Consider the following 16139-nt stretch of genomic DNA (forward strand, 5'->3'; position numbering starts at 1 on the left):
TTAGTATTTTCTGTATAAAAAAACTACAATGAAACGACGGTCAAATTTCCAGCGCAAAGCGGCATTGTAAACTTTCCGTGCAGGATTGTCTCATACTGCACGCCTACGAACCAATCAAATTGCGTGTTTCATTGTAGTTATTATATAATTGGCATTCCTGCAGCCTCCAGACTCGGGTCAATATTAGGCACCATGAAAAGAATGTGGTATTATACTTCGTTTCTGCAGCCAATCCACCAGAGAAATGAATCGGATGATCCCTGTTGTCTAAAGAAAGGGGTATGAATATTGGAGCGATTAAAATAACCACTATCCCTTTCGTACAACGACAGTAAAGATATAGAAACAAACTAACGGTGCAGGCAGGATTGCGGGAAACTTTTTGTGAATGGTAATAAATTTGAACCAACGCAAAACAATGTATCCACTAGATTAACCCTTGCGACAGATTATCCATCTGTATAAACAGGCCCAAGTGCAGAGAGCACATAGCACATCAGAGGCCGTTGTACGAAGACCTACGAAAGCTGTTTAGCATCGGATACTATTTTTTTTATCATTGTAAAAAAGGTGTCTGAAAAAAAAACCCTGTAGATATTCACCCAATAATGAATAGAGAGCAGGGGCGCCGGAATATCGATAATGACGGGGCAGATATTCATATATTCGTGTTCGCAGATCGTAAAAACAATCGATTTCAAAAGGAGTTAATAATGCAGAACACGAATATGAATATCTGCCCCCGTTATTATCGATATTCCGGCGCCCCTATAGAGAGACACATATACTTCAAGAGTAGGAAGGTTTAATTCAAATTTTAGCAAAACAGGAGCGATAGTAAAAAACACTGTATGGTGGATAGTGCTATCCGACCTTCGTAAAACCGGCTCCATGCAGAACATCAAATCTTGATAACCTGAACGCTCATGCCTTTAATTTCGTTCTACCCTTTACATACATGTAACGAAAATGCGCTAGTTTTAATCAATTACAAACACCACTAGTAACTTTGTCTGAAAATTATTAATCGATCCATTTACTTCACCAGCTGGGGCCGGTTGTATGAAAGCTGGATAGCGCTATCCACCGGATAGTGATTTTTTCAACCGTTCTAAAAATGCTCGAAAAGGGATAAAATTTTAGCTTGAAAGCAACAATTATTAAAGAGGATCCTCGATTTAGGAATACTGAGACTTAATCAAAGTTGTGGCAAATAACGGGCAATTTTGAAGCGATTGAAAAAACCACTATCCGGTGGATAGCGCTATCCGGCTTTCATACAACCGGCCCCAGGAGTATAAATTGGATCAATGTTATAAACTGTTTCATTGTTCTTGGAAATCAAAAGTCAATATTCGGCACTATACATTTAAATGATATAAAATGTTAAATATATACAGGACATGATTAACACACAACTGTTGTAGCTCCGTATCTTGCTTCTTGCATTTCCGGAAGTTCTTCCCAGGTGAAGGAGTCGAACCTGAAACTTTCGACAGACTTTAAAGAGTTTCCATTTTCATCGTATCCCCCAATGACGACCACAGTGTCACCAACGACTGCTGCAGCGCATCCTCTCCTCTTATACTTCATGTCTGGTAACATGTGGCTCTTCTGAGTTTTGATGTTATATATGAGTACTTTGTTCAATAACTTATTGCCATTCTCACTGCCTCCGATTAAAATCACTTTGTCATCACCCCACTTGACAGTGGCCATCCGATTCACAGGATAAGGCAGTGGCGCTAAATGACGACATTCATTCTTGACAATATCATACGACAAAACGCTTTTCAGATTCGACGAATCCCAACCTTTTTTCCCCCCAAGAATTACGATCGTGTTACCAAACAAGACAGCCCCATGTAGCCATCTACTCTCTGAAAGGGTAACCAACACTTTACTGGTATAAGGAGGAACAAGAGATATCTCAGTAATGTTAGCAGGTGTAAATGCAGTTCCATCATAACCTCCAATGACTATCAACCGCCCATTATACACAACACTGGAGTGTCCATACAAGGGCCCGCGTAACACTGCAGGATCATCTTCCCAAAATATGGACTGGTTTACATGGACATCTTTCAACGTTGATTTCTCCGTCGACTTTACTACCTTACCATTGCTAAAACCTCCACTGACAAGCATTTGATTGTTGTAAACGACAGAGGATGCGAAGTTACGGGGCTGTTTCATTGGTTGTAGTGGTAACCACTTTGCATTTGAGAGGCTGAACATTTCCACAGAATTTAAACTCTTACGATTATATCCCCCGGCAACGATAATCTTCGGCTCTCTTTCAGGTTCAACAGCTTCTGCGATACTTTTCTTTAGATCTTCCCGCTGCTGGGTCAATCTTTCCATTTGTTGTGCCACTTTCTCTAAACATTTCTTCATTTCTACATTGTCCGCTTCTAGCCGACGATTGCTTTCTTCCTGCTTGTTGAGTTGTTTTTGAACCATATCAGCGTTCGCCAGCACACTTTTCTCATTTCTATCCAACTTCATCTCATTTTGTTTCAAGGTTTCACTGACTTCATTCAACTTGAGGTTCATCACAGCCAAGTTTTCCTTAACTATATCCATCTCTTGGCTAAGTTCATTGCAGCTGTGACATTTCACACGGCGAAATTCACACACGGCCGTTTCATGATGCAATAAATCTTGCTTATCGACTTCCTGACCACAGCCTTCATTCGAGCAGACTGCTGGGGCAAACCCACAGTCCACAACATGCCTTTCAAGCTCTCCTAACTCCACAAATCTTTCACAACCACGATTGAAGAATTCACAGTGAATCTTTAATTCCGACAGTAGATTGGTTACGGTCCGCGATGCTCGAGTCAGGGTGTCAACAGTAAGTGGCTCAATACATGTGGGACATGTCTGAGAGTTCATGAGATGTCTGGTGATGCAACCTCTACAGAACATGTGTTCATTATGTCGACACATGACCGGGTCTTTGATGACGTTGTAGCAAATACCACAGTGAAAGCTCTGACCAACTGGATGTTGGAATCGCTCATCGTCATATCCGGTTTCGTACGAAGCCATTTTCTGTTTACATCTGAAAGAAATTGGATAGATTATAAAAGTCTGACATTACTTGTAGATTCTACTCAAAATAGTAGGTCACAAAACAATAAAAATTTACCGTTCAAAAATTAAACTTTATTCGGCAAATGTGAAATACATACTGCAAAGCTGGAATTTAATTGTTCGCTAAATACACGAGCAATAATGCATATTGCTTTCTTACATGACTTCTTAAATAACACGAGGTTTATGTTGAACTTTTTTGATTTAACGAAATTGTTGCACACTCTAAGGGTGGACTTCCACTTACAGAGAAATAGTTCGCTAGCGAAATATTTGCATATTTTCTTTTGAATCGAGAGCGGTAATGTAGAATTAATTTATTTATGCTGTTGAAATTCGAAAGAAAACATGCCAATATTTCGCTAGCGAACTATTTCTCTGTAAGTGGAAATCCAGCCTTAGATAGTGTAGGTAAGACACGCACGATGTTGGGTAGCGGCTTGGCGTTTGCCGTAGACACAAATCGATCTTTAAAGCTGGTTTACATACAACATAATTCGTCGTAATTCACATGTCGTAATTTGTTGAAATTTGTTCATATTTGGTTTTCATATGTCGGATTTCGTAAAATTTTCGTATAACAACTAATTACGACATGTAAATTGTGACGAATTATGCCATACGAAAACCAGACTGAAGGCTACTAAGGCCAGTTTCAGAAGTCGAAGTTCGCATGCGCCGAACCTAATGTTAATGCATGACTAAAGTCTTTGCATTCGATTCGGCACATTAAATGTTCGTCGTCTGAAACGGGCGTAATGCCAGTGAATACCAACACACATATCTTGTCCTCCGGAGTTACGTCTTTATCGCGCTGAAAATACTTCACAATCCATAAAGAAAATATTGTTGTTGGCCAAAAATTGTACATTTCGTACAGTGTGATGGTTAACAAGCTAAAGGGCAGTCGTTTGTGAGTAGATTAGGAATTTAACTTCCTGAAGTGTATTACTTCTAAATTGGGTCTTTACCTTGCTGTAAATTCGTTCAACTGGATCTAGACTCTTGTCTGGTATTGCCATATCCCAATAATTTGAAATACTGATTCTGATTTAACCAAAAAAGCTACAGAAATAAGCCATTTAAAAGACAAGACGATATATTTCGACGTGTTAAGGCGGATTTGCATATTTACATGCTTTCTTTTGAATTTTAACAGCATAAATAAATTAGTTCGACTTGACTGTTCTCAATTCAAAAGAAGAATATGCAAAATTTCGCTAGCGAACGATTTCGCTGTAAGTGGAAATCCACCTTTATGAATATTGAACATCTGAAATAGGTAAATTTGCATGCAAGGTGAAATGGTCTATTGTTAATTTTTTCAAGCGTCATCCACTGGAGAGAGTGATATCAGCCTAGAGACAGATCATCCATCCAGACAAACAGGCACTAATACAAAGAGAATAATTATAGTATGTCCAGTCATTAAAATGAACTGGTTTAATCGGTTACACACACCACTAGTCTGTTTTTTCTGAAATATTATTTCTATAACAATTGATTTACTTCACAAGCACGAGTATAAACCGGATCAATGTCATAAACTGTTTCATTGTTCTTTGAAAATCAAATGTCAATATATATATATTATATATATATATATAATATATAATATATATATAAATATATATTATATATATATATAAAAATATGCAGGACATAATTAATTAACATACAACTGTTGCAGCTCCGTCTCTTGCTTCTTGCATATCGGGAAGTTCTTCCCAGGTGCATGAATCGAACCTGAAACTTTCGACAGACTTTAAAGAGTTTCCTCTTTCATCTTGTCCCCCCATAACAACCACAGTGTCACCAACGACTGCGGCAGCACATCCTCTCCTCTTATACTTCATGTCTGGTAACATGTGGCTCTTCTGAGTCTTGATGTTATACACAAGTACTTTGCTCAATAACTTACCGCTATAGTTACTGCCTCCGATTAAAATCACTTTGTCATCACCCCACTTGACAGTGGCCATTCGATTCATAGAATAAAGCAATGGCGCTAAATGACGACATTCATTCTTGACAATATCATACAACAGAACGGATTTCAGATTCGACGAACTATCCCAAGCTTTTTTCCCCCCAAGAATTGCGATCGTGTTACCAAACAAGACAGCCCCATGTAGCCATCTACTTTCTGACAGGGTAGCCAATACTTTACTGGAATAAGGAGGAACAAGAGATATCTCAGCAATGTTAGCAGGTGTAAATGCAGTTCCATCATAACCTCCAATGACTATCAACCGCCCATTATACATAACACTGGAGTGTCCATACAAGGGCCCACGTAACACTTCAGGATCGTCTTCCCAAAATATGGACTGGTTTACATGGACATCTTTCAACGTTAATTTCTCCGTCGACTTTACTGCCCTACCATTGGTAAAACCTCCAATAACAAGCATTTGATTGTTGTAAACGACAGAGGATGCAAAATGACGGCTTTGTTTCATTGGGGTGTAGTGGTAACCACTTTCCATTTGAGAGGCTGAACATTTCCACAGAATTTAAACTCCCAGCATTATATCCCCCAGCAACGATAATTCTCGGCTCTCTTTCAGGTTCAACAGCTTCTGCGATACTTTTCTTTAGATCTTCCCGCTGCTGGGTCAATCTTTCCATTTGTTGTGCCACTTTCTCTAAACATTTCTTCATTTCTACATTGTCCGCTTCTAGCCGAAGATTGCTTTCTTCCTGCTTGTTGAGTTGTTTTTGAACCATCTCAACGTTCACCAGCACACTTTTCTCATTTCTATCCAACTTCTTCTCATTTTGTTTCAAGGTTTCACTGACTTCATTCAACTTGAGGTTCATCACAGCCAAGTTTTTCTTAACTATATCCATCTCTTGGCTGATTTCATTGCAACTGTGACATTTCACACGGCGAAATTCACACACGGCCGTTTCATGATGCAATAAATCTTGCTTATCGACTTCCTGACCACAGCCTTCATTCGAGCAGACTGCTGGGGCAAACCCACAGTCCACAACATGCCTTTCAAGCTCTCCTAACTCCACAAATCTTTCACAACCACGATTGAAGAATTCACAGTGAATCTTTAATTCCGACAGTAAATTGGTTACGGTCCGCGATGCTCGAGTCAGGGTGTCAACAGTAAGTGGCTCAATACATGTGGGACATGTCTGAGAGTTCATGAGATGTCTGGTGATGCAACCTCTACAGAACAAATGTTCATTATGTCGACACATGACCGGGTCTTTGATGACATTGTAACAAATACCACAGTGAAAGCTCTGACCAACTGGATGTTGGAATCGCTCATCGTCATATCCGGTTTCGTATGAGGCCATTTTCTGTTTACATCTAAAAGGATTCATAAAAGCTAGAATGATATCTCTACCTTTACAAAGAAAGTGATATCTCTGCCTTTACAAAGGAATATATACCGTATATGAGCGGGTTTGTTTTCGTCTAATGGCAAAAAGGTCACATTAAAGCAAAGGATCTCCAATCCGGTTTTCGCATGTTTTGAGGTATATTTACATTTCGATGTTTCGCTGGGAATTAGTGTATTTTGGAGTTAAGGCTGTGGTACAATATGCAATTTTCCTTGAGAGACGTATAAATTTGGAAATGTTGGAAATGCTCAGAAAACGTTAGCAGAGCATAAGAAATGTTCGTATTTGACAACTTTAGATGCCTCAGGAGTTGAATTGCATTCCAAGTGCAGGAAAGTCTTTCTTGCACATTTTGCCAAGCAGATTGCCTTTTCATTGCCTCGTACCCAGAGGCTTTACTTGAAAACATATCACAATTTTATCAACCTCCCCAAGCACAACCCCGCGTTCGATTTTTCTCAGCTCACCTCTGTTACAAATTAATGCAACGTTATATGCTTTCAACTAAAGTGCCTGGGTATACGAGGGTATAGCTAATGCAAGTCAATATTGCTACGGCAATGGACCTTATGCATAATGACAAAACACACACTCTGACGCGCAAGAATACCAATAAGAGTTTGCTAATATTTTAAAAAGATTTCCTTAGATGGAGTAAAACCGCAGATAGTTTTCTCAAAAGTTCGTATGAATTCCTGTTTTAATTTTCTAAATCGAAGTCTTTAGATGTTTTTGGTTTTAAACATGTCTAAAAGCATGGAAACTTCAGGATAATGTAGTTCAATCGTTGGTGACTATTAGGTTGTAGTTTTTGTGGCATTTCTTTATTTAATTTTTGACATAACATAATTATATATTTGTGAAACTCTTTCCTATACCTTGCCATTATATGTATATAGACTAAGTAAACAAAGTATAAGCGCGACACACCCGCGAGTATCACACGCGCAAGTCAAAGTCTGGGTTGCCTATGGTGAGCCCTAAAATTTCGCATTGTGTTCTCAGATAAATTCATCCTCGATAACTTTTAATTTCCCCTCTCCTGAGTCATTTTATTAACAGAATATATACCGTAATATACGACAAAAGAGTTAATAGTCGTGGTCCAGTATAGAATGAAGCTCTCACGGCGGTTGATTCAACATAACAATGCTAGTCAATTGAATCTAGCGAAATCTCTGGCAAATATCTTCGCGCATATATGCGAATCTTGCCCCATTTTGCTATTATAAAGTTCACCTTCGGCGCATTAGAGAAGCTTAGAGAAGGCTGAACTGTTGTATGCCGCGTAAAGTTGTACATTCCACAATCCACATATATATATTGCCGTTTGCCGAGGCTGACGTGAAGCAGACGTTTGGATGGTAATACTAAAACTTCCTGGAAAATATTACTTTAAATTCGGTTCATTACCTTGGCGTCAGTATCTTCGACTGAATCTTGGATTTGTTTCGTATTTACATCCTGCCTCAATTTATGATTTACCAGTAGAAACTACACAATTTGTTCCATTGCAAACGAAATATTTCGACATGTCTGTGTGTTTAGTTTCATTTTGAGTCGCATACACCCCAATCGAGGATATCGTATTACACGGAAATTACGACATGGTGCAAACTAAGTATATATATTGACGCCCCTTGCCAAAACTGGAGCACTCTCTCCCCCCTTGAAAATGGTATATTAAAGACGTGGGTGGATTTGGAAAGCAACCACTAGTGTACATGTTAGGAAGCCATTTTCAATTTGTAATAGAATACACACGGTATCGGCTTCATTTACCAAAAGCAGTCTATAAATTTTGATCACTTTTGTGAAACTGTATTTATAACGACAGTATTACTTCACGTCCCCGTCGTAGGCGCCAGGGACAGGGTGGCTAATTTTTTGCATCGTGCAATGGCGGGAAAATTTCGCGCCAGTTTAATTCGGGTTTTTAAACCAATTAAGGCCTGTTTCAAACGTCGCATTTTGCATGTGTCGAATACAATTGTTTGAATTATCTGCATGCGAAATGCGACGTATGAAACAATTGAATTCGCTGTTTTTAATTGCGGTCGACCGTGATGCTAAATTCGACTGTTCCGGTCGCATTATGCGAGCTGGGTGCGACGTGGTTTCATAGGTCGTATTTTGCATGTGTCGAATTCAATTCGCTTGAAGAAAAAGACAAAGAACGTCATGCATGTTATGATATTGAAAGGCATAAGTAAGGAAATATGGAGGCCGTAGACAAAAGAAATGAACCAGAACAATAATATTGCATTACGTGTGCATGAAAGTTGACAAAATACATTTGCCTACCGCGACTGTTTAAAATCGTTGCGCAGTACACGAACAAAACGAAGAATCCCAATCCCAAGGCTGGCTTACTGGAAGCGGCTGGGAAGCAATTGGATATTGCATAAAGTGCAATATATTTAGGCAAAAATATGAGGAAAATAATAGCAAGAAAAGGATTTCTAAAAATATGACATTTTTTATTTACGCCTAAGCGGAATGTCGCTGATCATAAGGAATAGAGCCCGCAACTATTTGAATTGAGCACATGCGAAATGCGACGTTTGAAATGACGGTCGGATTATTGTTTTAGGGTCGAATCTAATTAGAATTGTATTCGACGCGGCATATGGTAAAACATGGACTGGACTGGACTAGTAAAAGGTGGACTGGACTCATTAGTAAAAGGTGGACTGGACCGATATAGCCCCGATTAGTAAAAGGTGGACTGGACATGGACTGGACTCGTTAGTAAAAGGTGGACTGGACTCGTTAGTAAAAGGTGGACTCTAACCGGAAGCAACGAAACACCATTCCGGAAATGAATACGTAAACAATATTCAGGGGGGAGATAAACACTAAAAAGTACCAAAAAACACTATTAGGCATTCAATATTTTATGATTTCGTACCAATGTACACAAAACAAAGACTTTATTTTGGTTATTTACCGTCAATCCATGTAATGATTATTCTTAACTTAACGGTAAGCAACTCCCCTAGCATCAATTTATATCAAAACTTTCTACTCAAGACTTTCGTATAAGGAGCTATAAACATATCGGTGATATATATCGACCGTCGTCTATACGATTTCATACGAAGAGTAGATATAAAAGAGGGTTCACTCTTCGAAATTCCAATAATTTAGCATCAATGATTAGATATATATCTACTCTTTGGTTATATCCATCCCGGGATAACAACAATGAGAACTAAGAAATTGCAAAGTGCAAGTATTTTTCATGGGCTGTGCTGCTACAAACTTTTAAATAAATATATGGGTTTGACTTTTGGCATACTGTTCCAGTACGATTAGCCACTTCCTAATTTTTTTACTTTTACAATTTGATTTCTTATTTTTTGTAGATTTTCTGCAGGTTTGCATTAATGCATAGTATAAAATATATTTTAGTTTATGTGAACACACAACATGAATATTTATTGCCAAATATTAATACAAGTTATTAATATAAAACTATAATTTACCTCCATACGACTACACAAAATGTGTCTATTTATTTTTTTATTGACATCAATTATTAACTCAGTGAGACTTTTGCCAGAACTAGCTAGTGCAGATGTCTATTATAAACACAATAAATAAATAACATAAAAGGCCAACCGACCAATATTTTTTGTTGGATTACAGATTTTGCTCTCTAATATCAGAGGGCGGTGGGTGAAAAAGACAAAAAAAGGAATTAATTTCCCAATCTCTTACCAACCCTGTATTTATTAAAACAAACTCCACAGGTATTAATAGTACAATGTGAAGACAAGTAAAGATGATATTTGAAAGTATGTCAATGTATTTTGGGCAATATTACTTTCAAAATGATACTAAGTACTTTCTAAAATATGGTTGTGAGATGACAAAAATAAAACATGAAAACTAATGGTAGCATTTTATTTAATTTCTTTTTAAAAAAACAAGGTAAAGGAAATCTGTAATCCAACTTATTTATTGTGTTTATAATAGACATCTGCACTAGCTAGTTCTGGCAAAAGTCTCACTGAGTTAATAATTGATGTCAATAAAAAAATAAATAGACACATTTTGTGTAGTCGTATGGAGGTAAATTATAGTTTTATATTAATAACTTGTATTAATATTTGGCAATAAATATTCATGTTGTGTGTTTCACATAAACTAAAATATATTTTATACTATGCATTAATGCAAACCTGCAGAAAATCTACAAAAAATAAGAAATCAAATTGTAAAAGTAAAAAAATTAGGAAGTGGCTAATCGTACTGGAACAGTATGCCAAAAGTCAAACCCATATATTTATTTAAAAGTTTGTAGCAGCACAGCCCATGAAAAATACTTGCACTTTGCAATTTCTTAGTTCTCATTGTTGTTATCCCGGGATGGATATAACCAAAGAGTAGATATATATCTAATCATTGATGCTAAATTATTGGAATTTCGAAGAGTGAACCCTCTTTTATATCTACTCTTCGTATGAAATCGTATAGACGACGGTCGATATATATCACCGATATGTTTATAGCTCCTTATACGAAAGTCTTGAGTAGAAAGTTTTGATATAAATTGATGCTAGAAGAGTTGCTTACCGTTAAGTTAAGAATAATCATTATATGGATTGACGGTAAATAACCAAAATAAAGTCTTTGTTTTGTGTACATTGGTACGAAATCATAAAATATTGAATGCCTAATAGTGTTTTTTGGTACTTTTTAGTGTTTATCTCCCCCCTGAATATTGTTTACGTATTCATTTCCGGAATGGTGTTTCGGTGCTTCCGGTTAGAGTCCACCTTTTACTAACGAGTCCAGTCCACCTTTTACTAATGAGTCCAGTCCACCTTTTACTAGTCCAGTCCAGTCCATGTTTTACCATATGCCATTCGACGCATGCAAAATGCGACGTTTGAAACAGGCCTAAAAGCCACATGGGATGCTCGAAAAATAAACAAAGAATTCTGAAATGTAACAATTATGCTACTCCTAATAACTGAAATATACGTGCACGAAATGTTTTAAAACAAACTATAAACAAAGATTTACGATGTGAACGCCGGTCGTTTCACAAACGAGGCAAAAAGTGATTGTTGAACAATTTATAATGAGCAATTATTGTTTAATTAACGTGTTTACACGCGCGCGTAACTTTCTGACCTGCCAACTTGTAAGCATAGCAACAAGAATGTTTGAATTTCCCCTCAAAGATTAAAGTGTTTGAACGCAATAATTTTGTGTAAACGACTCGAAAATGCAAGGATTAAATATGATGGAATTGAAGCGCTTATCGTATTTTTGGATCAAACCGCATTTGGGAAGATAAACGATTACTTTTTCGTGACAGTATATTATTTGCTTTCCTGTGTTGGCTGTGTAAAGACATTTCCATGCAAGTTATTGCAAGAATTTCTACAATCTCAATAACCTCATGGATTACAAATCATCGGACCGAAGGTGAGCTCAACGATTCTGTGATGAATTAGGCATTTAAAGCAAACGATAAATCGCTTGGTTTTCGAAATATATTTATTTATCTATTTATTTATATTTATCTATCTGTTTATTATCATGATTTCAATAATTTACTAGACTAAAACAGACGGGGAAGTCAAAGGGCCTGTCTGATCACCAAAAACTGTTAAAGGATCGCGGCCAACAACTGCCTCTCTTGAAGAAAATCAAGGCTGCGCCTTCGTTAGGAAAAAGTGTGAGTATGTCCAATGGAGTATTAGCTCAAGATTTTAAATTGCATCACGTGAATAGTGGATGATGTCTTGTGAGACAACATTAGTAGCAAATTAACAGCAAAACCTACTCGTATCCAGGGTCAATATTGCAGTACTGCCATCTCGCCCAATGAACTATGTTTACCTTCATTATTTTGATCTCCCCCATGGACATATATGACCAATAAAAAGGGGGGTTTTGAGATGAATTTACTTCAGGGGGGTTGACTACCCCTATATAGCTATACCTAGGGGGGCAAATTTCGGGGATTAGATATTGTGGTGTATTTGGAAGTTTAGAGTCTCTTCTGTCTAAAAATCTAGGTAGTACCTTATCATTTCATCTTTTTTTAAACAAACATACATTTTAATAGCCCTGCATAAAAGCTAGTGCATGTTTGTAACCCAACTCATGCCTGGCAACTGGTCTAACGAAACCACCCTGGATCCATAATCAGCACTTTTATTTATTTATTTATTACATACTATTAATATGTTTATTAATTATACATTAATAATTACTATGTGCCAGATTTTAGCAGATAATAGTAACAGAATTCACAAATTAATAGGGTAGCTCAGCAGTTATTTGCCTTTCTCTAGGTTTCAATTTTTTATTTAATATAATTTTAAAAAGCAGCTGCACTACAAAGTGTGTTCATATTACGACATACAATATAAATAACCAGATTAATAGGAGGGTTGTATCAAATTTTTGTTTAATAATTTACCACAATCAAGAAAGGCAATAAGACTTATTTAATCAGAGGCTTATTTAATCAGGGGCCTTTTTACTTAGGGGCTGAAAGATCCATTCAAGAAAATTCCGAGTGCTAAAAAGCTTGTGAAAGACAGTTATTTTGGGTAGGTTTTGCATCTTTAATTGCATAACTACTTAATATATTGACCTTATGTGTAAGTTATAAAGGGCTGTTGAGACTGCAGCTCACCCCAATTATTATCAAATCATCAGATATGGATCACATCAGAGGTTAGTGAATTGTGAATAGAAAGCATCTCATTTCTTGCAGGATAAAGGTGCTGATTGTCAAAGCTGCATGGTATAAAAAGGGCACTTTTAATCCTTTGAAAAATTTGCAGAGACATGTGCCACCTATTCCCACCCCCTATAACCACGCCCCTGCGTGGGGATTTATTTAAAACATATCCCACTAAGTACTTCATGCAGCTACCCACTGGAGAAAGTATTTCTTGCGGATATGTGTGAAACATTTTAATGACTGAAAATATCAATATGTAGTAACTACACTATTATTATTATTATGAAGAAAATGATATAGCAGAGTACATACCTTGTTTACCGCCTTCAACAATGGCGCCATTGCGTTCAAGCTCTCCTTCAAATTTCTAAACTTAGTTAGTAAACATCGTTATAGTTGTTGCCATTCATTTCGTAATTTAAGAATTACAATAAGTTGTTTTTATTCAATCGGATCTGGAGTTTGGGTCTGTTTCAGCAATTCACGTGTTGTTGCGAATCTTGGCCGTGAGTTCATACTGTGTGAAAGGACTTGGTTCTAGCCGGAAACGTACTTCCAATATTTGATTGCAGGGTAGCCTTCAACCTCGTACCCAGGGTCTTTACTCGTGGTGGTGGGGTACTCCCCACCACCACGAGTAAAGACCCTGGGTACGAGGTTGGGTAGCCTTTTATTTTAGCCAAATGATCTATTAAATTGTTACAATTATTAAAATGAAATATACGACCCGTTTTTAGTTAGATGAAATGCACATGAGTTTCGAGTCATGCTAACGGCGGTCCAATCTCCATCCTCCCCGCATGTCGGACATGCCCTCTCCCCGCGCCCCCTCCCTTGTTGACACGGAGAAAGTCAACATCAGTTTTTCAATCAAAATAGAAAATTAGGACTGTTGAACGAACTTCATGGAGAATCTTTGGTGTTTTCGAGATGTCCATCTGTTACAGCAGGGGGGGGGAGCGTTTAACGTAAGGTCTTTACAATTGTGAACTGGGTGGAATTCAGTGATGTTATTACATTTTAATATGTTGTGAACTACATTTTAATATTCTAATATGCTGTGAAGGAAAAATCACTTTCAGTCTCCCCTCCTAGCTTAAAAACCTTGCGTACAGGCTTTCATCGATATCCTCAAGATGGCATTGTTCCGTTTCGGAGTTCGTTAATTTCTTTCCATTTCTTACGAGTTTTAAATATGCATTTAATACCTTTTATCCACCCAATTTTTTTACAATTACAGCATTCCCCAGCATCACGGAGAGAATAAAAGACATATTCAGAAGGTGAGAAAACTTAGGAATTCTTATCGATAAAGAACTAGACATGCACCTAATTAAGCTGTCCCAAAAAACTTCAAAACCATTGAAATCCCCCATAACATTACCCGTTACCTTACAAATTTCGAAGTAACAATCGCCGATTTTCTCTGTGAAAAACTAAAAATTAACAGCAGAAAAAGCTCCACTGACAAACATTAAATTCTCCCTCATTCGCTTTTTGAATTCGTTATAATTCAAATTACAAATGAAATTATATTTTAGTGAAGTGTAATTATCTTTTAGTGAAGTGTAATCATATATCATTATTTTTTTTTCATTTTAATTACATTTCACGTAGAAATTTGACATTTATGACTTGAAAGATGGTTTACCCCATTTGCCGAAAGCAAGCAAAGACATCAATAATCAGGAACAAGTACGTCTGCATATTATCTTTAACATAATTAATATACTTTTTTAATATACAGATAGTCTGATCTTACACGGAGTTTGATTGGCTCGATAGTTTTGTGGAGCCAATCAAATTTCGTGTAACATCAGACTTTCCGCGTTTGACGTCATTAGAAGAAAGGTCTAATGAATTTTTGGACCAGGAACTGGTCCCTAACCGCTGCTAATCTTGTTGTTGTTGTTAGGGGGCGACGCTCTTTAAAAAACCCTAAGGCTCTATCATTACTTGTTTGATCGAAATGAAACTTGGCACAATTATTCTAAGCATTATTCCGCATCGATTGACGGAGTTCGAATTTTTACTTTTGACCTTTGAAGCAAGTTACAAGCAATTCTTGATATATTTGCAGCAAATAATATATACATATCATTAATATTCAGCCTAATATAAGTAAACGGAAACGATTAGAAATACATTGTCCTCTCCATTGTTATAAATACAATGCAGTTCAGAAATTAAACTCGGTTACGCAGTTCCTGGTCTCTATAGTACGATCGTACTTGTTTCTTTACCATCTTGTTCATATATACAACAGTAAGAAAAGACATAAACCTGAGTTAACCCAATTTTAAGAATAAATTCAGTATAATTCTTTATACTGTCTAGATTCAATTCAAACATGATCACAACAAGACCAATAAGGTAATGTCAAGATATGGTGTACATTATTCTGTTTTGTAAATATTAAAAAGAAATGAAATTTTGCTAGCTGCAATATATATGAAGTCTTATTTCACTATATTTGAAGCTTTTGGCGCCATTGAAACATCTTTAATAAATCATTACGAAAAAATGAATGTTTATTCAACATTTTTTCGTGCAATGGTCAATATATTTTCATATTATGCTCTCGAGAAATTACTTAAAATCCCCTCCCCCTCAAGGTTAAAGAAGAGGCTCCACTATCCATCCTACCATGGCGCGGAATTTATTGAATGAATTTCATAAAAATATTTTGATATATGCTATGACAACATAAATTTTTTTCAAGCAAAATAATTTCAATACTTCATTGTAATTATTAATCATACTAGCTATCTTTTTGCATTTTTATAGCAAGGTATAGTGCGTAAGGTATAGCCAGGATATAATTATTCTAATTTTTGTACTTTAGAAAAGTGCTGGAGAGACACTGCCACAGCTTCTCAATAACAAGACATTATCAAATCATCATTTTATAAATCTGATAAAATCAGGTATGTAAGTCGATTGTCAATTGGTATAA

At 36.7% G+C, this 16139-nt stretch overlaps 3 protein-coding genes across 3 annotated transcripts; 1 reads left to right on the top strand and 2 right to left on the bottom strand.

Moving 5' to 3' along the window:
- Window positions 1-865: 865 nt before the first annotated feature.
- LOC114526925 (kelch-like ECH-associated protein 1) lies at window positions 866-4202 on the bottom strand. The gene is made up of 2 exons (XM_028548469.1): window positions 4071-4202; window positions 866-3067 (listed from the first exon to the last, which is right to left on the bottom strand). Exon 2 carries the CDS (start codon window positions 3052-3054, stop codon window positions 1408-1410), a length of 1647 nt encoding a protein of 548 aa, XP_028404270.1. The 5' UTR covers window positions 3055-3067; window positions 4071-4202; the 3' UTR covers window positions 866-1407.
- A 567-nt stretch (window positions 4203-4769) lies between these two features.
- Window positions 4770-13754, bottom strand: LOC114526857 (TNF receptor-associated factor family protein DDB_G0268444-like). Its single transcript, XM_028548383.1, has 4 exons — window positions 13496-13754; window positions 5486-6433; window positions 5021-5268; window positions 4770-4957 (listed from the first exon to the last, which is right to left on the bottom strand). The coding sequence occupies exons 2-4, from the start codon at window positions 6418-6420 to the stop codon at window positions 4770-4772; spliced, it is 1371 nt and encodes a 456-aa protein (XP_028404184.1). The 5' UTR covers window positions 6421-6433; window positions 13496-13754.
- On the top strand, window positions 11603-16110 carry LOC114526858 (the record flags this gene model as incomplete). The annotated part of the gene is made up of 7 exons (XM_028548384.1): window positions 11603-11910; window positions 12046-12163; window positions 12982-13046; window positions 14424-14466; window positions 14801-14878; window positions 15521-15556; window positions 16029-16110. Coding segments are annotated over exons 1-7 (448 nt in total), but the record flags the coding sequence as incomplete, so codon positions are not given.
- Between the last annotated feature and the right edge of the window lie 29 nt (window positions 16111-16139).

Source organism: Dendronephthya gigantea, unplaced genomic scaffold (genome assembly GCF_004324835.1).
Source record: "Dendronephthya gigantea isolate DGI-Jeju-01 unplaced genomic scaffold, DenGig_1.0 000042F, whole genome shotgun sequence".
Taxonomy (NCBI): Eukaryota; Metazoa; Cnidaria; class Anthozoa; order Malacalcyonacea; family Nephtheidae; genus Dendronephthya; species Dendronephthya gigantea.

What these genes read in the sequence shown, in the direction of transcription:
- LOC114526925 (XM_028548469.1), bottom strand. Translation starts at nt 3,054, where the DNA reads ATGGCTTCGTACGAAACCGGATATGACGATGAGCGATTCCAACATCCA.
- LOC114526857 (XM_028548383.1), bottom strand. Translation starts at nt 6,420, where the DNA reads ATGGCCTCATACGAAACCGGATATGACGATGAGCGATTCCAACATCCA. An exon ending in TATTGGAGGTTTTACCAATG is followed by an intron (nt 5,269 to 5,485) that starts GTAGGGCAGTAA and finishes TCCTTATTCCAG; the next exon opens with TAAAGTATTGGCTACCCTGT. An exon ending in CGGAGGCAGTAACTATAGCG is followed by an intron (nt 4,958 to 5,020) that starts GTAAGTTATTGA and finishes ACATGTTACCAG; the next exon opens with ACATGAAGTATAAGAGGAGA.